The sequence below is a fragment of the Malaclemys terrapin genome, chromosome 20 (genome assembly GCF_027887155.1).
Source record: "Malaclemys terrapin pileata isolate rMalTer1 chromosome 20, rMalTer1.hap1, whole genome shotgun sequence".
NCBI classification, from domain to species: Eukaryota; Metazoa; Chordata; order Testudines; family Emydidae; genus Malaclemys; species Malaclemys terrapin.
Genome location: NC_071524.1, coordinates 17,645,964 through 17,667,008, shown reverse-complemented (window position 1 = coordinate 17,667,008; position 21,045 = coordinate 17,645,964). Strand labels below are relative to the sequence as shown.

Below are 21,045 nucleotides of genomic sequence, written 5' to 3'. Positions count from 1 at the left end.
ATTAATGCAAGATTAGACAGATGGGAATGGATTTAAATGGCTTCATCAATGGATATGTATGGGGGAGTAGGTAGTCTTGTTATATGTGGGCAGGGAAGCAGGGATAGATTCTACCCGTCCGTCCCTTCCTCCATCCCCAACATGCCCATCTATCCGTCCGTCCCTTCCTCCGTCCCCGGACACGCCCATCTATCCGTCTGTCCCTTCCTCCGTCCCCGGACACGCCCATCTATCTCTATCTGAGTCCCCCTGGATTTGTACACATTTGAACAGCAGTGGTCTCTCTGAAAAAACATGTCTTGTCCACTGCTAGAAGCAGGATCCCAGTCCGGATGGAGCCATGTTCCGAACCACTACGGCAGGGCTGGTAAAAAACCGCGTGTGTAGTGTTTGAAGCCAGCTCGTGCCGACCTGTCATGGATTTCTATCGGCTAGGAGCATGCATTTCACCCGGCTAATAGGAGCTGGGCCCCAGCAGGCTGTGTGGGCTAGTTGTTAAGGCCCCGGACTGGCAGCCAGGAAACCTGGCTTCTAGTCCCAGGTCTGTACTGACCTGCCATGTGACCTGGTGCGGGTAATCCAGGTACAACTTTCCACGGTGACTTAAGCGTCTCAATAGCACTGAAAGCCAAGGAGACCTCGGCTCCTAAGTGCCTCCATCCCATCTGAAATGGGGTCTACGCTTGGGCTCACAGGAGAAGGTTGCACTGGTATAACTGTGTCTTTTACCCAGATAGTGACACCAGTAAAAGCCCCAGTGTGGACACAGTTATACCATCGAACGGTGCCTTATATGCCCCATATGGGAATAACTGTCCCTATACAGCGCCGTGATACCACTCCAGCAGCACGCTCACTACTAAGGGCCTGTGCAGCTTTCACGACCCTTTCCATTGTGGCAGGGCCTTAGGCTGCTAAATCACTTGGGACTTTCCGTGCCTCAGTTTCCCTCTCTTTAAAATCGGGGTGCTCACCCACATTAGAGAGCTGAAGATTAATTAGCACATGCTTGTAAAGAGCTTCCTCATTAGGAAGGTCGTGTCAGGGCTGCTGTTTTCACCCCCCCCACATTCCCCCCTCCTCCCCCGGCAGACTGACCGGGCAGAGACCACAGGGAGACTGGAGGAGATTTCTACAGTTTAATGCAAAAAAATGGCAGAATGAACACTCCGGGGGGCCCGATCCTGCCATGAGTTACCCCACGGTAACATTAGTGGGGGGAGGGGACATAACCAAGGGCAGGAGTCAAGCCCGAGTCACCGCGGCAGCAGGGGCACACGGGAAACCTGAGTGTTGAGGACAGTCGGACACGGTGGAGGGAGAGATTAAAAAAACAACAAACAAACAAACAAATCCCCATCTTGGGAGAAGAGAAAATACCCCTGTTAAACCCCCGCACACACCCACACCTGCCCTCCCCTGTGACACCAGGGTAAGGCTGCGTAATGCGCTGCCCCTCTGAGCTGGGAGGTGACTAGTTTCTGAGGAAATGAAGCCAGCGGCAAGACCCCCACCCAGTCTCGGTTTAGCCCTTTAAATCTGGGCGGGGGAGGACTGTGTGTGTCTAGAAGGCAAACCCCCCGAAATCCAGCGCGTCGAAGTCCTGGTCCAGCCCTTCGTAATCCAGCGTCTCATACTGGGAGGCCTCAGCATCGCAGGCGGACGGGTGATAGCCCAGTTCTTTGAAGTCGGGGGGGTGCATCTCCCCAGGCCGGCTGGCCGTGGCCGAGGTCACCATGTAGCCCATGGTGGGGCCGGCTGCTGCTCCCCCCATCAGCAGGCAGGCAGCCTTCACCCCCGCGTGCATCTGGGAGCCATGGCGCAGGCAACGGGGCGAGCAAGTCTCCTTGCACAGGCTGTTCCTGGTGGCTGGGGCAGAAATGGGGGGAGAAGGAGGGTCAGTCGCCCTGGGCCCGGTTCTGTGTCAGCTCTAATGCATTGAATGGGGATTCGGGAGACCCTGGTTCCACTCCCAGCTCTGCTAGTGACCCAGTCACGTTCCCGTCTCCGTGTGCCTCGGTTTCCCCATCTGGGTACCCTGGGAAGAATGAGCCTTCCTTTGTCTGACGGGACTGTGAGCTCTTTGGGCGAGGCTGTCTCTGGGCTTGCGCAGCACCCAGCGCCGTGGGGCCCAGATCTGACGGTACAATCTGGCCTAACCCCATAGCGCAGATGCAGCCTGCGCCGGCAGAAGCGGTTTTCTGTCAGTGTAGGAACATCACGTTCCTGCATGACAGGAGCGAAGGCAACGGAAGCATTCTTCTGGAACCTCGCTGTGTCCACACTAGGACCGGGTCCGTGTAATTATGTCAACCAAGCGTGGGATTTTTTCACCCCCCTGACCAAGTTAGATAGGTCAGCCTGTTTTACGTGTAGACCAAGCCTCTGTTGGAGTCTTTAGGTCCTACTGTAATACTAACAATAATGCAGCAACTCCTGATTGGCACCAGATTGTGTCTACACAGCAGTGAAATTACTCTGGTGCAAAAGGCTCTCACTTTGCACCTGCACATTAGGCTTAATTGGGTTTACCTTACATTGATTAGGCCTAAGCTAAGCCAAAATCAGAGCATCTGCATTGAGGTGTCAACCGGCACAAGCTTGTGTGCAGATAAGGCCTGCGTGGGATCAGAACCAGGCCCCAAAGCTCGTGAGGTGGCAAGAACCCACGTCCATTCCTGTTTTTACCTGCACTGGAGTGGCCAGAGGGGACCACTGTGATCACCAGGTCTGACCTCCTGCATAACCCAGCCCAGAGAACCCCCACCTAGGCCAGTTAATGAGGGCTAAACCCCGGAGCAAATTTGCCCGGGAAGCCTAGCGCGGCGATGGAGGAGGGCATGAGAGCCATTGAGGGCCATCAGCGGGGTGTGAACCCCACGGAGGAGCCAGCGGGGTGAAGCTGAGGGTCAGGGGGCACTGCCTGGCAGTGAGATCCGGCAGGCTGTGGAATCGCCGCCCTGGGGGGAGGGTGGGAGCCCAGTTCGCCGGCGCATTCAAACAACCTTGGGCAGGCTCTGGGGGGACAGACTGTAGAGAACAGTCATGCATCGGGCCGTCTCTGATCGAGCGTCTCATCTCTTCTGGGCAGTGTCCTGGGAATAGACTGTAGCAGGAGACCCTGCCTCCAGGACCTGGGGCATGGTCCTGGTGGGAGTGCCCCAGGGCCAGTTACGGGACTCTGGGAACAAGCCTATCACGGTAGGTCTCTGGCACCAAGAAAGCCAGAGCCCCGCCTGACCGGGTCCCAGTACCTTCTCTGTTCTGTGTGCCAGGAGAACCTCCTCCCGCTTCTTTCCAGCAGCACTGCCTAGCCGGAGAGTCGATGTGCAGCATGCACCTCGCTGGGGGCCCTTGGGAGAAGCTCTGTGCAGAGGAAGGAAGCACCATCACTGTGGGGACAATGAGATGGACCAGCCGAAGGGGGCAGATCAACCCAGGGCAGAGGCGGGACCCGTGGGTGACATCCTGGCCCGGCTGATGTCAAGGGCAAAACTTCCATGGACTGCCAGGGTTTCACCCGAGGGCCCGATTACTCAAGAGGTGCTGAGCACCCGCGGGTCCCCCTGGAGCCGTGGGGCGGGAGGAGACAATCAGCTCCCCGATCCCTGCATGGGGCGGGAGGGAGATTCACAGGGACCTGGTCCCAGCCCAGAGCGGCACAGAAGGACCTGGTTCTGACTGAGACTCGGCCCCAGAATAGCCCAAGCTCCAAACCGGAGTTGTTCTCGGAGCAGAGGAGGTGGATGGGCCGCGGGTGAACTGCAAGGACTGAGCGGCCCCCTGGCCCTCCCCGCACTCCTCAGGCAGTTAACCGAGGCACCGCGAAACTGCCAGGCCCGAAAGCCCCTTGGTGCCTTTGCCTCCTTTCCCAGCGGCCCCAGCTGAGCTGCTGCGAGCTGCCGTCGCGGGACGCTGGCTACGGTGACGGATGCCAGCCAGGGACCCGGCCCTGTGTTTGGTACTTCGAGTCCACTTACTTCTTTGACTTTGCGGAGGATGTTGAGCCATTGCCTGCAGCGGGGGGGGGAGAAGGAAAAGCCTGATTAGCCCCGACATCCTACCAAGCCGGCCACCCCTCGCCAGCCCCACAGGACCCAGGAGAGCAGGGCTCACTCCCCCGGTCAGCTGCGTCTCGCTGGGCCATTGGCAGAACTCTCTCCCAGGGAGCAGCAGCGAAGCTGGTCTGGCCAGGCTGGGGGCACGCCGACGCCACCCCCAGCATCTGCGTGGATTTCAGCTCTCCCCGCGCACCCTCACGGCCCAGCCCCCAGCCCCAGGCCCACCCTCCCTTGGAGCAGCTCTGGCTTTACCTGCACTCCTGGCTGTCCGGGGCCAGCAGCAGAAGGAACTTCCCGTCACTGAGGCTGAGACCCAAGCAGCTATCCCGCTGGGCGCCCAGGGGCAGGCGGGGCAGGTTGCCGATCTCGCTGCCCTCCAGGATGGCCTGGCAGCTGGTGCCGAGCGAGATGCCCAGCTCGGCCGGGGACTGGGCATCACGGCAGATCAGGAGGCTCCCGTCCATGGAGAGGAAAAGGAACTTCTCCTTCCATTGCTTAAAGAGAAAGCCCCCTGCAAAGCAGAGAGGGGCCAAGTCCCAACTGCCTGTCATCCTGCCTGGCAGCTGCGAGGGAGAGATTAGCCCCATCTCACGCTGGGGAAGAACCCAGGAGTCCTGGCTCCCAACCCCCCTGCACTAACCACTAGACCCCACTCCCCTCCCAGAGCCGGGGAGAGAACCCAGGAGTCCTGACTCCCAGCCCCCCTGCTCTAACCACTAGACCCCACTCCCCTCCCAGAGCTGGGGAGAGAACCCAGGAGTCCTGGCTCCCAGCCCCCCTGCACTAACCATTAGACCCCACTCCCCTCCCAGAGCCAGGGATAGAACCCAGGAGTCCTGGCTCCCAGCCCCCTGCTCTAACCACTAGACCCCACTCCCCTCCCAGAGCCAGGGAGAGAACCCAGGAGTCCTGGCTCCCAGCCCCTCCTGCTCTAACCCAGCAGATCCCACTCCCTCTCAGAGTCAGGGACAGAACTCGTATCCTGGCTCCCCCACTAGAGCCCACTCTCTTCCCACGTGGGCAGAGATTCAGTGACTTGTCCAAGGTCATGTAGAGAGTGTGTGGCAGAGCCAGGAATCGACCTGTGTCCCCAGCTGGTACCCCACTACTAGACCCTCCACTGCTCTTCCCTGGCACCAGCATCTCACCGCACACCAGCCTCCGGGGGGTGAACCCAGGGCCACCAGCGGCGCAGCCTGAGCGGGAGAGCCAGCCCCACCTGCAGGGAGCCGGGAGAGACTCCCAGGGCCTGTCACGCTGAGGCCCCGCTGTGCTGCAGTGTGCAGGATCGTCCCCCTGAGAGCCCCCCCACCCCGCACAGGAGCCTCCCTGGCCAGAGTGGAGCTGGCGTAAGGGCCTGGCCCCCACCCTGCTCCCAACCCCGGCGTAGGGGGCAGATCAGAGGAGTGGCTAGTCTCTGCCCCCCAGGGCCCATAGGGGGGATAGCGCATGAATTAGAGCAGCCCTGAGGCTGGGACGACATTTTTTAAAAGTCCTACAATAACAAAGCAGCGTCAACATCCCCAGTGCTCAGGACCAATGATACATCAGTATATAATTTATATGCTACGTGGTGTTCATCAGCAACCCTACAATAACAGACCGGCAGGGGGCAACCCTACAATAACAGACCAGCAGGGGGCCCCTGCTGGGAGCTACAGTGCAAGCGCTGGTGTGATCTGTGGTGGGGAGCCCGTTGCTTGCTGGGAGATTGGAAAGGGTTCAGAGCCGAGCGAGGCTGAGTCAAGGTCTGTGAAACACCCAGAAACCACCTGCTTGGCTTATGGACTGCGTCCCAGCCTGTGGGTACCTACACAGGGACGGCGACTCCTACGTAACCAGAGCAAGACCCGACGGCGGGGAAAACTCACCGCGGGAAACGCGGGGGGATTTTGTAGCACGGCTGGTGGAGCAGAAGGGGACACTGAGATCGGCCTGCCCACAAACCGCTGCCTAGCCAGCGTCCAGGCTTTCGGTGCCAGAGCAGCGTTTGAAGGAGGCCGATGGATCTTGACGGGGGTCTTTGATCCAGGCCTGGGTCCCACCCCACTAAAGAGCTGTCGTTCCTGTCTGCTGAAGGGAGGGTTAGGGGTCACTGGGGGGAGCCTTAGCGCTGCAGGCGGCATTCGGGGACCCTGCCACAAGTTCCGACGGCTTTCCGAAGGCCAGGCCCTTGGTGGAACCAGCCTCACGGGCGGGGGGCAGAGAGCCCCACGCATTGGAGGGTGACCCGGGTGTCGAACGGTGAGCGGGAGAGGTGGACCGGGGGTGGGGGGAGGAGAGGATGTATGTAATCACCCAGGGTCTCCTAGCAGCATTTTGGTTTTGGAACCAGCCCCTCAAAGATGGCAAACGTGAGGGGATGGTGCCGGAACTCAGCCGGCATGGTGGGGCATGTGGCACGGGGCCTGGCATGGAGGCAGCCTGCGCGTATCTGCAATCCAGCTGCACCCGGTGCTTTCTCCAGAGCGCCAGACACAGCATCCCCAGAAAGCCACCCGCCCCAGTGACTCTCCCGCGGTGCCCGGCAGGGATGGAGTCATGGGCAGCCGCTTCCCAGAGCCGGGCACAGTGCAGATTTAAACCCCGGATTAAATTCGGTTGGCCATTTGGGGATCAGAATTCAATCAAGGGTTGGCGGTTCTAATCCCGGCCCGCGGGGGGGACGCACAGACACAGGCAGCAGAGGGACAATGCTAAATCCCTGTGGGCAACTAGGACAAGGAAAGCAAGTGGGGATTGCTGGGGCCATCGGAAGAAAATGTGACCCTTTGGGGGCAGGTGAGATTGGTAGAAAAAAGAACACCTCGGTTCGCCAGGGGACAGAGCCAGTTGGGAGCGAATGGCTCCGTGGGCTGCTAATGTATTCATTCGCCCACTCACCGGGCTCCTGGTTTCATTAAGAATTGATTTTGATTTCCAAAGGCAAAAGCAATTTACCCTGCAAAGTTTGCCACAACTGTGATCCCTACCAGTTAGAGCTGGTCAAAATGTTCTTCATCCGAATATTTTTGATCAAAAATGGCTTTCTCTTACCGAGGACAATGTGAATTGACATTTCAAAGAAAAATAAAAAATATTCAGTAAAAGTGCTTGGATTTGGGGAAAAAGAGGTTTTTGTTTAAAAAAAATTAAGCTTTTGGTTAAAAAATAGTTTTCAGTTAAAAATTCAGGTTTCGGTTTGTTGTAAAAAAATCAGGTTTGATATAAACGGTCCAGATTCTGTGAAAACGTTCGTTTTTCCAGGGCGGTTTTCAAGCTCAAAAGGTTTAGGGGTTTGGTTTTCAAAACCCCACCAGGTCTTTTCACAAAGTCATCACTGAGAAAAAGAACAACCATTTTCCAACGTCCAGAGAACGGATCCTGGGGGTTCCCCAGCTAGCCCCACTCCCAAAGCCCCCTTTGAACCCACAGGCTTTGGCCCAGCGCCTTAGCCCCGGTGCCGGGGGTGTTTGAACGAAGGGAGCTGAAGGCCCTGCTGGGCTGCCTGGGGTTAGAATCGGGGTGCAGTTGAGGGGAAGGGGGTAGAACCGGACCTGAGGGTACCAGGCCATTCAAACAAGGGGTGACGTTTAGCCGGGATACCCACGGGCACTAATGGGTTCGGTTGGAGATTCTCCTTCCTGGCAGCAAGATGCTCCAGGCCCCACAATGGTGCCTAATTAATGCCTGTCACCAACAACTCCAGAGTCCCTGGGCTGGCACTGCTCCTGGGGTGCTATTCACACAGCGCAGCGACTACCAGATCCTGATCTGCACCCCCTGACTGCAATGGGCTCAGGGCCAGATTCTGATCTCAGCTCCCCCTGGGGATCAATCCAGAGTCAACCCCGGAATCCCAGGGCAGTTTCACTGTGGTCTGGATGCTTCTTCTCATTCCAGGTTTTTGATACAGGAAGGAAAATCGCGACAGGAATCAAGGCAGCTCTCTGGAGTGGGGACGGACCGACCCCCTGGGCCGGCGGCGCGGAAGGGAGGGGGCGCTCACCGTATTTCCTGAGGTAACCCCGATGAATTCCGGAGGAGCTCATGCTGGACCAAACCATCCATCAGACCGGCGAGCCAGGAAAGAGCCCGGGGGGGGGCCAGCTGCCAAGAGCCTTGAGCAGAGGCCAAATCTAATCCCTAATGCAGCCCGCTGCTGGGGAATCCCATCCCTGCCTGCCAATCGCTGCTCACGCAGGCAGCCGCTCCCCCCGCCCCCCGGCTGGGGGGGTCTCATGGGCCAGATCTCCAGGCGGTGTAAATAGGTCACAGCACCACTGGAGTCAGTGGGGAACTGGAGCGATGTTGGTTCACACCAACAGGGGATCTGGCCCCATCTGGCGCTAGGGCCTGTATCCCCCCGAGGCTGCAGCCAGTCCCTGGGTTGTTAGCGCTACTACAAAATGCTATTTCCCCTGGCCGGAGTGGGGGGGGAGAAGGCCCCCAAACCAGCCCCTCCCTGGCTGGGCACTGCTCGCCATGACATCACCAATCGGAGAACTCCGACGGGCAGGCCTGCCAAGGCGACGGGGTGGGGGGCCGCAGGGATAGAAGCTGTCACCTCCAGACAGACTGTGACCAGCACAGCCCCTGCACCCAGTGCCCTGGCGCTCCGGAGGGTCCTGCCTTCTGAGGTCTGTGCTCAGTTGCTCCGTGAAAATTACGTCACTGCTAAAATTGTTCTTTATTGGAAGGAAATTGTGAAATTCAAGGTGTTTGCTAAAAAAAAGCCAATGATAAATGTTATTATTTACTGCAAAACTGGTGGAGGGAATGCAAAACATCTCCCGGGATTCCCATGAAACCAGGTCATTGTTGGCAAATTATAAATGAAACCTAGGAATGACGGGGATCCGTCAGGAATCCATTCAGTTCAGGATCTCATCTCTGGCAATGCCCAGTACTGGTCACTTGAGAGGAAGGTGAAAAAACCCTGCAGCAGAGATAAAAACCTCTGATTTTTTACGAGCTGTTAATTTCATTGCAAATATGTTAGTGCAACTACAGTGAATCTCTCCGACATCCTCTTTCCCCAGCGTTGCAGGTTTAGATAAACCTGCGTCTGCGGTTTTCACACCCACTTCCCCAGATTGCCAGGTGCAGCATGACACGGGTACAAATATGTTTTCTTATTATAGCACCTGGAGGCCCTGACCAAGATCAGGCCCCGTCATGCCGGGCGCTGCCTAGACCCCGACTGAGATCAGGCCCCGTCGGGCTGGATGCTGCCCAGACCCCGACCGAGATCAGGGCCCCGTCGCACCGGGCGCTGCCCAGACCCCGACCTAGATCAGGGCCCCATCGGGCCAGGCGCTGCCCAGACCCCAGCCAAGATCAGGGCCCCCTCGGGCTGGGCACTGCCCAGACCCCACTGAGATCAGGGTCCCGTCGCGCCGGGCGCTGCAGAGACACAGACCGAGATCAGGGTCCCGTCGCGCCAGGCGCTGCAGAGACACAGACCAAGTTCAGGGTCCCGTCTCGCCAGGCGCTGCAGAGACACAGACTGAGATCAGGGCCCCGTCGCGCCGGGCGCTGCAGAGACACAGACCGAGATCAGGGCCCCATTGCGCCAGGTGCTGCAGAGACACAGACCGAGATCAGGGCCCCGTCGCGCCAGGCGCTGCAGAGACACAGACCGAGATCAGGGCCCCGTCGCGCCAGGCGCTGCAGAGACACAGACCGAGATCAGGGCCCCGTCGCGCCAGGCGCTGCAGAGACACAGACCGAGATCAGGGCCCCGTCACGCCAGGTGCTGCAGAGACACAGACCGAGATCAGGGCCCCGTCGCGCAGGGCGCTGCAGAGACACAGACCGAGATCAGGGCCCCGTCGCGCCGGGCGCTGCAGAGACACAGACCGAGATCAGGGCCCCGTCGCGCCGGGCGCTGCAGAGACACAGACCGAGATCAGGGCCCCGTCGCGCCGGGCGCTGCAGAGACACAGACCGAGATCAGGGCCCCGTCGCGCCGGGCGCTGCAGAGACACAGACCGAGATCAGGGCCCCGTCGCGCCGGGCGCTGCAGAGACACAGACCGAGATCAGGGCCCCGTCGCGCTGGGCGCTGCACACAGACAGAGTGAGAGACAATTCCTCCCCCCCCGGAGCTGATAGTTTAAACAGAGGAGGGAAGGGTTATTATCTGCCGCACAAGGCCTGATGTCAGTTGCAGCCTACAGCTGCTATTGTAATAAGGGGGGGCAGAGCCACAGCTGCACTCAACTACAGTGACTTCCAGCTGATCGTGCGGCTCTGAACCTGACCCATAGGAGAGAGGAGATTCCCCCTCTCTGGCGGGAGCAATGAGTTTGCAGGGTCTCCGCCCAGTTCTTACGATCCAGCCGCTCCATTGCAGAAACCCACCCGCCTGAACTGGTAGCACCAGAGGCCGAAGTCCGAATGTGCCCCATGGCGATAGAGCCCCCCGCTCCGCCCCATCCCTTAGAGGGGTCCCTGCAGAGCACGCGTGTGCGTAAGAGCGAGCGCTCCCTCCTCTGGGGAGAGTCCTGAGCGCAGCGCCTCGCTGGACAAACGGGTAGAGCTGCGCTGATTGATCGGCCAAGGGGGAGAGACTGACGCAGGCCATGGAGTGACTCACCCCATCTGGCCAGAGCGAGCAGCTGAACCCAGCTCTCGCCTGTCCCAGGGCAACACTGGACCGAGCAGTCATCCTAGTGCAAAACAAAACAACTTGGAAAGCCACAGGCTGGGGGAAGCAAATAGCGATCGTATTAATAGGACCAAAAACTAAATAACCAAAGTCAAGAGGCAGGAAATTCCTTCCTGCTAAGACAACAGCCTCACGGCTGGGGAATGCAGCGGAGCTGTTGGTGGGTTTTTTTCCATCTGACACAAACCAGCGGGTCCGGCCAAGATCTCAGCCTTCGCGGACCCATAGCGAGGGCGACAGGGGCTGAGTCAATTCCGGCTGCACGGGGAAGGCAGAGCACAACCAAATTTGGGGTGGACGTTTCATTAGGTTGGGAGGGGCTGGGGCTGGTGGGTCAGTACCAGCTGCTCTGGAGCCACCCTTGTGGGCAGTTAGGGGGAACCACCCCTGGGGAGCCCCCAGCTCCCATCACTTAGAGGGGAATTGGGCGCCAGTGCCTCAGGTCTCCCATTGCAGTGCAAACCCAGCCCAGGGCTGCTTAGCGCAGAAGCGGGGCCAGGAGCCCATCCCAGGGCTGGGGGGAGGGACAGCAGCCAAGGGGAATCATTCACCCTCTGCCTCCGCTGATGAACCTCTCAGGGGCCAGATCCCCGGCCGGCGTGACCCGGCACAGCTCCATCCACTGCCCCCACTGCCCCAGGCTGTAACGCCTCTTCCCGCTCACACCCCCCGCCTAGGGGGCAGCCGGGAGCTTGGTCTCCTTGGTCTGCCAGCAAGAGGGGTTTTGCAATGAAGAGGGCCATCCCTCTAAGAACCGAGTCGAGACTCTGCAAACTCATTACACCCATCTCTGCTCAGTGCCACCCGCTCGCTCTGATGGGTCACTTTCAGATCCCCAACTGTTGTCTAGCAGCCCAGCCGCCATCGAAATCGGTGCAGCTGTGTTCATCTAAACCCGCTTCGTTATACTGGTAGCAACGATAGGCTCCAGCTGGGATTGGGGACCCATTGGGCCGGGCATCACATAGATCCCGACCAAAATCAGGGGGCCCCATCGCACCGGGCGCTGCCCAGACCCCAGCTGAGATCAGGGCCCCGTCACGCCGGGCGCTGCCCAGACCCCGGCCGAGATCGGGGCCCCATCGCGCCGGGCGCTGTCCAGACCCTGGGCGAGATCAGGGCCCCGTCGCGCCGGGCGCTGCCCAGACCCCAGCCGAGATCGGGGCCCCGTCGCGCCGGGCGCTGCCCAGACCCCAGCCAAGATCGGGGCCCCATTGCGCCAGGCGCTTGCCCAGACCCCGACCGAGATCATGGCCCCGTCGCGCCGGGCGCCGCCAAGACCCCAGCTGAGATCGGGGCCCCGTCACGCCAGGCGCTGCCCAGACCCCGGCCGAGATCACGGCCCCGTCGCGCGGGGCACTGCCCAGAGCCCAGCCGAGATCGGGGCCCCGTCGCGCCAGGCGCTGCCCAGACCCCGGCCGAGATTGGGGCCCCGTCGCACCGGGCGCTGCACACAGAGTGGGAGAGAGTCCCTGCCCTGAAGAGTTTCCAGTCTAAACAGTCAAAGGGTGGGAAGGGAAACTGAGGCACAGATCAGGGCAGGAACTTGCCCAGGGTCAGTACTGGGCTGGGAACAGAACCTAGACGTTTTGAGTCCTTGTCTAGGGCCTTGGCCAATAGGCCACGCTACTGCCCAGGGCACTTGTGGGCACTATCGCTACAAAGCAATGAACTCCCCTGTGATGCAGAGCTGGCTGGACCCGGGTCAAAGCAGGAGAGATCCAGGACCGGGGGTAATCGGCAAGGCCCTGCTGCCGCAACCGTGATCCCCCGCTGGGCGCGTCCCAGCTCCAGAGGGAATCCCGCCCTGGCTGGGCCCAGCCCCGGCAGCATCGCACGCAAGCCCAGCTGGAACATCTGGTGCCAAAGTCATGAGCTGTGCAGAGCCCCCAGGCAGCGGGAAGGCGGTCGAGGGGCTTGTCCCTGTCTGGCTTAGCTGGCCCAGGGAAAAGGCCAAACCCTGGCTGGTCTCAGTCCGCCCTAGCTCCACTGGAGTCAATGGGGCCAGATGCCCGGCTGGTGTGAATCCGCCGCCGCTCCACTGGAGTGTGTTTACACCAGCCACAGCTCTGGTTCCCCAGTGCACTGGGGTACACCCCCCTCCCCCGGCTCTGGGAGGGGGGAGGTTACAGCTCACCGGGGGAGTTTCACATCCCCAAACTGGCCTCATCATCTGCTCAGCTCCGGCTGTTCTGACCTGAATATTTACAGCAGTCAGCAAACGGGGCCAGGCCACGGGGAGCCGTCGGGCCAGATCCGCCACTGGAGGAAAGCCAAGGAGCTGCCTGGACGCCAGTGCAAGTGTGCTGATTTACACCCGCCGGGGATCTGGCCCCGCTGACTCCAGGGGTGTGACGCCCATTTACCCTGCCGGGGATCTGGTCTTTTCCCTCAGTCACTAGTGGAGCTCTACCCGCCAGGTGGAGATCAGTGACGGGGAGGGAATTGCCAGCAGGTGCCTCGAGGACCCCAGCCAGCGCTCGATCCTCAGTTACACCAAGGCACTTCTACGTGCTTCAGCTGGGAATGGAACCCAGGAGTCCTGGCTCCCAGCCCCCCTGCTCTAACCACTAGTCCCCACTTTCCTCCCAGAGCCGGGAGAGAACCCAGGAGTCCTGGCTCCCAGCCCCCCCGCTCTAACCACTAGTCCCCACTTTCCTCCCAGAGCCGGGAGAGAACCCAGGAGTCCTGGCTCCCAGCCCCCCTGCTCTAACCACTAGTCCCCACTTCCCTCCAAGAGCCGGGAGAGAACCCAGGAGTCCTGGCTCCCAGCCCCCCTGCTCTAACCACTAGTCCTCACTTTCCTCCCAGAGCCGGGAGAGAACCCAGGAGTCCTGGCTCCCAGCCCCCCCGCTCTAACCACTAGTCCCCATTTTCCTCCCAGAGCCGGGAGAGAACCCAGGAGTCCTGGCTCCCAGCCCCCCTGCTCTAACCACTAGTCCCCACTTCCCTCCCAGAGCCGGGAGAGAACCCAGGAGTCCTGGCTCCCAGCCCCCCTGCTCTAACCACTAGTCCTCACTTTCCTCCCAGAGCCGGGAGAGAACCCAGGAGTCCTGGCTCCCAGCCTCCCGCACACACTCTAACCACTAGACCCCACTCCCCTCCCAGAGCCGGGGAGAGAACCCAGGAGTCCTGGCTCCCAGCCCCCCCCCTTGCCACAATATTAAATTCCTTTAGCCCCCCGGGGGATGGGGAGTGGGTTTCCTTTGTTTGTGATCCCCCCTCCTCCCAGGGCAGCTGAGTTAGGCGATAAGGTGCCACAAGTACTCCTGTTCTTTTTGCGATTAGCAAGACTTTCAGTAGATAATGAAGGGATGATGGAAAAATCAGGGGAGGAGGCAGGTGTGTGATGCAGACACCAGGGAGCACCAGCAGGGGGCGTTACCTGTGCTGGGAGGGTTCATGCGCATCCCCAGAATGCATCAGTCCAGGGGTCCACCTAGCTCAGAGTCTGGTGGCCAGTCCCGGGGGAGGGAAGAGACACAATGCTGCACAGTGGCCAGTGCTGGGATAACTGGTGTTACGGGGAGAGCCCAGAACCACAGGAAATGCTCCTGCTGGCAGACCACAGCATGGGGCTCCTTTCCCAGCACACATGGACCCCAAACCAGAGAGAGACGAAGCAGGCTGCTCCCTAGCCCAGTGCGCACAGCTCCCCACGCCCTGGGCTGGGCTGGCTGCTGTAAACTGCTGAGCTCTCCTGCTTCCCTGCAGAGCCCCCTAGCCTGCAGGCAGGATCAGGAACGACCCCCCCAAACACACACACAGCCCTTGATACCCCACAGACCCCCACCCCACCAGACTGAGTCCAGCCCCAGACAGCGCTAATCGCTGGGCCTCTTCGCTGCGCAGCGCGTCCAGCTTCTCCTCCTGCAGCCCGTGGCTTTGCACGGCCGGGGAGGGAACAGCCTTGGGCTGGGTTCTTTGAGATCCAGGCTTTGAATCGGCCAAAGAACTGGCCAGAAATCAACTCCCTGAGCTCCGCCAAGTGGCCCCCTTGGCCGAGACTGGGCTGGGCTGCAGGTCAGCTGGGATATGCACAGCGGATTGCAGGGCCAGGGTTCAGTCCTGCAGTTAGAGTCACTCCAGATTCACCCCAGGGGGCTGAGATCAGGATCTAGCCCTGACCCCACTGCAGTCAGGGGTGACTCTGGCTTGGCCCCAGGGAGCTGAGATCATGATCTGGCCCTGACCCCACTACAGTCAGGGGTGACTCTGGATTGACCCTGGGGAGCTGAGATCAGGATCTGGTCCGACCCCACTGCGGTCAGGGGTGACTCTGGATTCATCCTGGGGAGCTGAGATCATGATCTGGCCCTGCCCCCACTACAGTCAGGGGATGACTCTGGATTGGCCCCAGGGAGCTGAGATCAGGATCTGGTCCGACCCCACTGCAGTCAGGGGTGACTCTGGATTGACCCCAGGGGAGCTGAGATCAGGATCTAGCCCTGACCCCACTGCGGTCAGGGGCGACTCTGGATTGACCCAGGGGAGCTGAGATCAGGATCTGGTCTGACCCCACTGCAGTCGGGGGCGATTCTTTGACCCCAGGAGGATCAGAGGTCCGGATCCAGGATCCACACCTCTATGCGGCAGCCAGGTTTGGTCCCCTGATGGGGAGAACACCCCACTCCTGGCAGGTCCTTGCGGGGAACCTCCCCCCCACACCCCAAAGTCCCCAAATTGGCAGCACCTGCATTAACCCTTTCCACACCCAGATCTCCGCCTGGGGACAGGCAGGAGCAGGTGGGGAAGGGTTAAGCTCCTTCCCACCCCTCCCCATCTATATTGACTCCCTGTGGGAGGCGAGTCGGGCACCTGGATCCATCCCAGCCACTCGGAGGGGTCAGCGCCCACAAGGCCACATTTCTGCCCCCCTGCCTGGGAGAGGGGCCTGCAGGGCAGGGTTTGCTGGAGCAGCCCCTGCTTTGTGTCCTGCCCCAGGGGTGTCAGCCTGCCTCAGGGGTCCAGCTGAACACCCCTCGGAGCTGTGCCAGCCTTCCGGGCTGGGAGGATAGAGACATGAAAGAGATGACCTCTTGAGGTCCCTTCCAACTCTGATATTCTATGATTCTATGACTGACCCTGGGTAGCAGGGGCTGCGGGTCGGGAGCGAGGGGCACCGGCAGGGCTGGGGGGGCCAGGGCTGGGCTGGCAGGGCCTGAGGGTCGGGAGTGAGAGGCACCGGCAGAGCTGGGGGGCAGGGCTGGGCTAGCAGGGGCTGGGGGTCGGGAGTGAGGGGCACCGGCGGAGCTGGGGGGGGGCAGGGCTGGGCTAGCAGCGGCTGTGGGTCGGGAGTGAGGGGCACTGGCAGAGCTGGGGGGGGGGCAGGGCTGGGCTGGCAGGGGCTGCGGGTCGGGAGTGAGGGGCACCGGCAGAGCTGGTGGGGCCAGGGCTGGGCTAGCAGGGGCTGCGGGTCGGGAGTGAGGGGCACCGACAGGGCTGGTGGGGACAGGGCTGGGCTAGCAGGGGCTGCGGGTCGGGAGTGAGGGGCACTGGCAGGGCTGAGGGGGGCCAGGGCCGGGCTAGCAGGGGCTGCGGGTCGGGAGTGAGGGGCACCGGCAGGGCTGGGGGGGGCCAGGGCTGGGCTAGCAGGGGCTGCGGGTCGGGAGTGAGGGGCACCGGCAGGGCTGGGGGGCCAGCACTGGGCTGGCAGGGGCTGCGGGTCGGGAGTGAGGGGCACCGGCAGAGCTGGGGGGGGGGGCTGGGCTAGCAGGGGCTGCGGGTCAGGAGTGAGGGGCACCGGCAGAGCTGGGAGGAGCCCAGGGCTGGGCTGGCAGGGGCTGCGGGTCGGGAGTGAGGGGCACCGGCAGGGCTGGGGGGGGCAGGGCTGGGCTGGCAGGGGCTGCGGGTCGGGAGTGGGGGGCACCGGCAGAGCTGGGGGGGGCAGGGCTGGGCTAGCAGGGGCTGCGGGTCGGGAGCGAGGGGCACCGGCAGAGCTGTGGGGACAGGGCTGGGCTAGCAGGGGCTGCGGGTCGGGAGTGAGGGGCACCGGCAGAGCTGGGGGGAGCCCAGGGCCGGGCTAGCAGGGGCTGCGGGTCGGGAGCGAGGGGCACCGGCAGAGCTGTGGGGACAGGGCCGGGCTAGCAGGGGCTGTGGGTCGGGAGCGAGGGGCACCGGCAGAGCTGGGGGGGGCAGGGCTGGGCTGGCAGGGGCTGCGGGTCGGGAGCGAGGGGCACCGGCAGAGCTGGGGGGGGCAGGGCTGGGCTGGCAGGGGCTGCGGGTCGGGAGTGAGGGGCACCGGCGGAGCTGGGGGGGGCCAGGGCTGGGCTGGCAGGGGCTGCGGGTTGGGAGTGAGGGGCACCGGCAGAGCTGGGGGGGAGGGGGGGGGGCTGGGCTGGCAGGGGCTGTGGGTCGGGAGCGAGGGGCACCGGCAGAGCTGGGGGGGGCCAGGGCTGGGCTGGCAGGGGCTGCGGGTTGGGAGTGAGGGGCACCGGCAGGGCTGGGGGGACATCTCAGGTGCCTGTGTACTGGAGCCACATGGGATACAGCCTCTACGCCAGGCACCCCAGAGCCCGATGACCCCAGCTGGCACGGGGCGGGGCGAGGCGGGGCGGGGCGGGGCAGGGCGGGGCGGGGCGGGGGTGGGAGCTCTGTGGTGGATGGTTCAGGCGGCCTGGCCAGTGGCTTCTCTGTCCCAGCCTAAGGCATGACGCATCCGCCCGGCAGACCCCTAGGGACAAAGCCCCCAGCCTGGTGCTCCATGAACAGCAGCCCCCGCGTGGAAACCTGAGCCGGGCGGGCGCTGCCATCCGGAGCCTTCCGCTCATCGCTGTTGTGTTAACCCCGCAGACAGGCAGAGGGGATGGTTCTGGGACACCCTCTCGATCTGCGGCAGAGAGCAGGGTCTAGTGGTTAGAGCGGGGGGGGGGGCTGCGGGCCAGGACTCCTGGGTTCTCTTCCTGACTGGGAAGGGAGTGGGGTCTAGGGGGTTAGAGCAGGGGGGCTGGGAGCCAGGACTCCTGGGTCTATTTCCGGGTCACCGTGGGGTCCTTCCCATCTCCGTGCCTCGGTTTCCCAATTTATAAAATGGGGACAGTGCCACTGACCCAGCTCTCAGATCTAGGGCCAAAGAGGGTGGAGTCTCCTGATTCGTTTAGGGTCCCCCAACCAGCTCCCCTCCCCAGTCCCAGCTATGATCACAAGGGAGAGCCACATGCCCCCAAGGGTGGAAGTGGGGTGGCTCCCCTCCCCCTTCCAGCTCGGCGGGGGTGGGGTGGGGGGAATCCTCCTGCTGGAGGAGGCCCCCCAGGGTCACAATCCCACCTGGCAGCTCTTCTGGGGGTTAATGTTTAAACCCAAAAGCCCCAGGCTTGTAAAGGCTCCCGCCCCCCAGTACAAACATTGCAGCTTTTATTGGGCACTTAATCTGGGCAAATACCACCGCAGCTTTACTGGGGCGGAGTACTGGGCTGGGAGGCCGTCCAGGAGCCAGGACACCTGGGTTCTCTCCCCACTCTGCCAGTGAGCCCAGGCAAGTCATATCCTCGCTCTGTGCCTCAGTTTCCACATTTGTAAAAGAGGGATAAGGATCCTCCCTGTGTCTATGGTGGGGGCAGAGACTGGCTCTCACTCTGTCTGTCAGTGGCAACCACCCAGGCTCTGATCTCAGCTCCTGCTGTAGGTGGGACCCAACACAAACACCAGATAAGAGCCCCTGTTCCTTATCAGATGGATTGTCTTTCCCTGCAGTTCTCTTACTCAGGGGGAGAACTGTTGTGTGCTGGTCTGTTTATTGCAGGGTAGCTTGTCAGGCCTGGGCCTGTGGATTTATTATTGGAATTACTGTGGCACTCAAAAGCCTTGACTGACATCAGGGCCCGCGTTGTGCCAGACGCCGCCCAGACCCTGACTGACATCAAAGCCCCTGTCGGGCCGGGCGCCGCCCAGACCCCGGGCCAAGATCAGGGCCCCGTCGCGCCGGGCGCCGCCCAGACCCCAACCGAGATCAGGGCCCCGTCAGGCCGGGTGCCGCCCAGACCCCAACCGAGATCAGGGCCCCATCGGGCCGGGCGCCGCCCAGACCCCAGCCGAGATTGCGGCCCCGTCGGGCCGGGCGCTGCCCAGACCCCGACTGACATCAAAGCCCCAGTCGGACCAGGTGCCGCCCAGACCCCGGCCGAGATCAGGGCCCCGTCGGGCCGGGCGCCGCCCAGACCCCGGCCGAGATCAGGGCTGGTCGTGGTGTTTGTCTTCTTCCTTCTCTCTGACACCCCAGCCCCAGCCCAGGGAGAGGCAAAGGAAACAGCCAGTCCTGCTCCGAGGCTCTGGCTCTAAGACAGGACAAAACCAGGAACCTGGTGGGGCAAAAATAACCCGACAGAAAGTCCCCGCGGCAGTGGGTGTAAGGGAAGCGTGCCGCTCACAGCGGGTGTAAATCAGGAATAGCTGCAGGGAAGGCAGTGGGGATAGCCTGGGGTAAAGCTGGCGTAATCGAATGAGGAGCCCTGATCTTGGCCAGGGTCTGGGCGGCGCCCGGTGCGACGGGACCCTGATCTCGGCCGGGGTCTGGGCAGTGCCCGGCGCAACGGGGCCCTGATCTCGGCTGGGGTCTGGGCAGTGCCCGGCATGATGGGGCCCTGATCTCAGCCAGGGTCTGGGCGGCGCCCGGTGCGACGGGGCCCTGATCTCGGTCAGGGTTTGGGCAGCGCCCGGCGCGACGGGGCCCTGATCTCGGCCAGGGTCTGGGCAGCGCCCGGCGCGACGGGGCCCTGATCTCGGCCGGGGTCTGGGCAGCGCCCGGCGCGACGGGGCCCTGATCTCGGCCAGGGTCTGGGCAGCGCCCGGCGCGACGGGGCCCTGATCTCGGTCAGGGTTTGGGCAGCGCCCGGCGCGACGGGGCCCTGATCTCGGCCAGGGTCTGGGCAGCGCCCGGCGCGACGGGGCCCTGATCTCGGCCGGGGTCTGGGCAGCGCCCGGCGCGACGGGGCCCTGATCTCGGCCAGGGTCTGGGCAGCGCCCGGTGCGACGGGGCCCTGATCTCGGCTGGGGTCTGGGCAGTGCCCGGCATGATGGGGCCCTGATCTCGGCCGGGGTCTGGGCAGCGCCCGGCGCGACGGGGCCCTGATCTCGGCCGGGGTCTGGGCAGTGCCCGGTGCGACGGGGCCCTGATCTCGGTCGGGGTTTGGGCAGCGCCCGGTGCGACGGGGCCCTGATCTCGGTCAGGGTCTGGGCAGCGCCCGGCGCGACGGGGCCCTGATCTCGGCCGGGGTCTGGGCAGCGCCCGGTGCGACGGGGCCCTGATCTCGGTCGGGGTCTGGGCAGCGCCCGGTGCGACGGGGCCCTGATCTCGGTCGGGGTTTGGGCAGCGCCCGGTGCGACGGGGCCCTGATCTCGGTCAGGGTTTGGGCAGCGCCCGGTGCGACGGGGCCCTGATCTCGGTCAGGGTCTGGGCAGCGCCCGGCGCGATGGGGCCCTGATCTCGGCCAGGGTCTGGGCAGCGCCCGGTGTGACGGGGCCCTGATCTCGGTCAGGGTTTGGGCAGCGCCCGGTGCGACGGGGCCCTGATCTCGGTCAGGGTTTGGGCAGCGCCCGGCGCGACGGGGCCCTGATCTTGGTCAGGGTTTGGGCAGCGCCCGGCGCAACGGGGCCCTGATCTCGGCCGGGGTCTGGGCAGCGCCCGGTGCGACGGGGCCCTGATCTCGGCCGGGGTCTGGGCAGCGCCCGGTGCGACGGGGCCCTGATCTCGGTCAGGGTCTGGGCAGCGCCCGGCGTGATGGGGCCCTGATCTCGGCCAGGGTCTGGGCAGCGCCCGGTGCGACGGGGCCCTGATCTCGGTCAGGGTTTGGGCAGCGCCCGGTGCGACGGGGCCCTGATCTCGGTCAGGGTCTGGGCAGCGCCCGGCGTGATGGGACCCTGATCTCGGCCAGGGTCTGGGCAGCGCCCGGTGCGACGGGGCCCTGATCTCGGTCAGGGTTTGGGCAGCGCCCGGTGCGACGGGGCCCTGATCTCGGCTGGGGTCTGGGCAGCGCCCGGTGCGACGGGGCCCTGATCTCGGCCGGGGTCTGGGCAGCGCCCGGTGCGACGGGGCCCTGATCTCGGTCAGGGTTTGGGCAGCGCCCGGCGCGACGGGGCCCTGATCTCGGCCAGGGTCTGGGCAGTGCCCAGTGCGACGGGGCCCTGATCTCCACTGCACACTATTATTATGTTAATAAGAATAGAAAAGATTGAATTTTTACTAACCCCTGGTGTGCCCTGGGCGCGGGCAGCAGCCTCCCGCCCCCCTCAGCAGCCCAGTCCCGCGCCCGCCTGGCCCTGGCCTCGCCTGCTCCATTCCCAGTGCCTGTAACTTTAACAGATAGAAAACTTTCTTTCAGCCTTTCTTCTGCTCTCC

The 21,045-nt window shown here is 62.8% G+C and overlaps 1 protein-coding gene across 3 annotated transcripts; it reads right to left on the bottom strand.

Annotated features, from left to right (window-relative positions):
- Positions 1 to 1,125: 1,125 nt before the first annotated feature.
- On the bottom strand, positions 1,126 to 20,967 carry LOC128826589 (uncharacterized). Of its 3 annotated transcripts, none has more exons than XM_054009946.1 (5): positions 20,895 to 20,967; positions 4,314 to 4,624; positions 3,981 to 4,014; positions 3,255 to 3,366; positions 1,126 to 1,869 (listed from the first exon to the last, which is right to left on the bottom strand). In XM_054009946.1, exons 2-5 carry the CDS (start codon positions 4,610 to 4,612, stop codon positions 1,565 to 1,567), a joined length of 750 nt encoding a protein of 249 aa, XP_053865921.1. In that variant the 5' UTR covers positions 4,613 to 4,624; positions 20,895 to 20,967; the 3' UTR covers positions 1,126 to 1,564. The 3 variants fall into 3 exon arrangements, with proteins under 3 accessions (XP_053865921.1, XP_053865920.1, XP_053865918.1); XM_054009945.1 differs by lacking the exon at positions 20,895 to 20,967 and adding an exon at positions 8,050 to 8,104; XM_054009943.1 differs by lacking the exon at positions 20,895 to 20,967 and adding an exon at positions 8,050 to 8,098 and having other exon boundaries at positions 4,314 to 4,572.
- Between the last annotated feature and the right edge of the window lie 78 nt (positions 20,968 to 21,045).

What these genes read in the sequence shown, in the direction of transcription:
- LOC128826589 (XM_054009943.1), bottom strand. Translation starts at nt 8,092, where the DNA reads ATGAGCTCCTCCGGAATTCATCGGGGTTACCTCAGGAAATACG. An exon ending in CCGGACAGCCAGGAGTGCAG is followed by an intron (nt 4,015 to 4,313) that starts GTAAAGCCAGAG and finishes CCCCCGCTGCAG; the next exon opens with GCAATGGCTCAACATCCTCC. An exon ending in TCCTCCGCAAAGTCAAAGAA is followed by an intron (nt 3,367 to 3,980) that starts GTAAGTGGACTC and finishes TCCTCTGCACAG; the next exon opens with AGCTTCTCCCAAGGGCCCCC.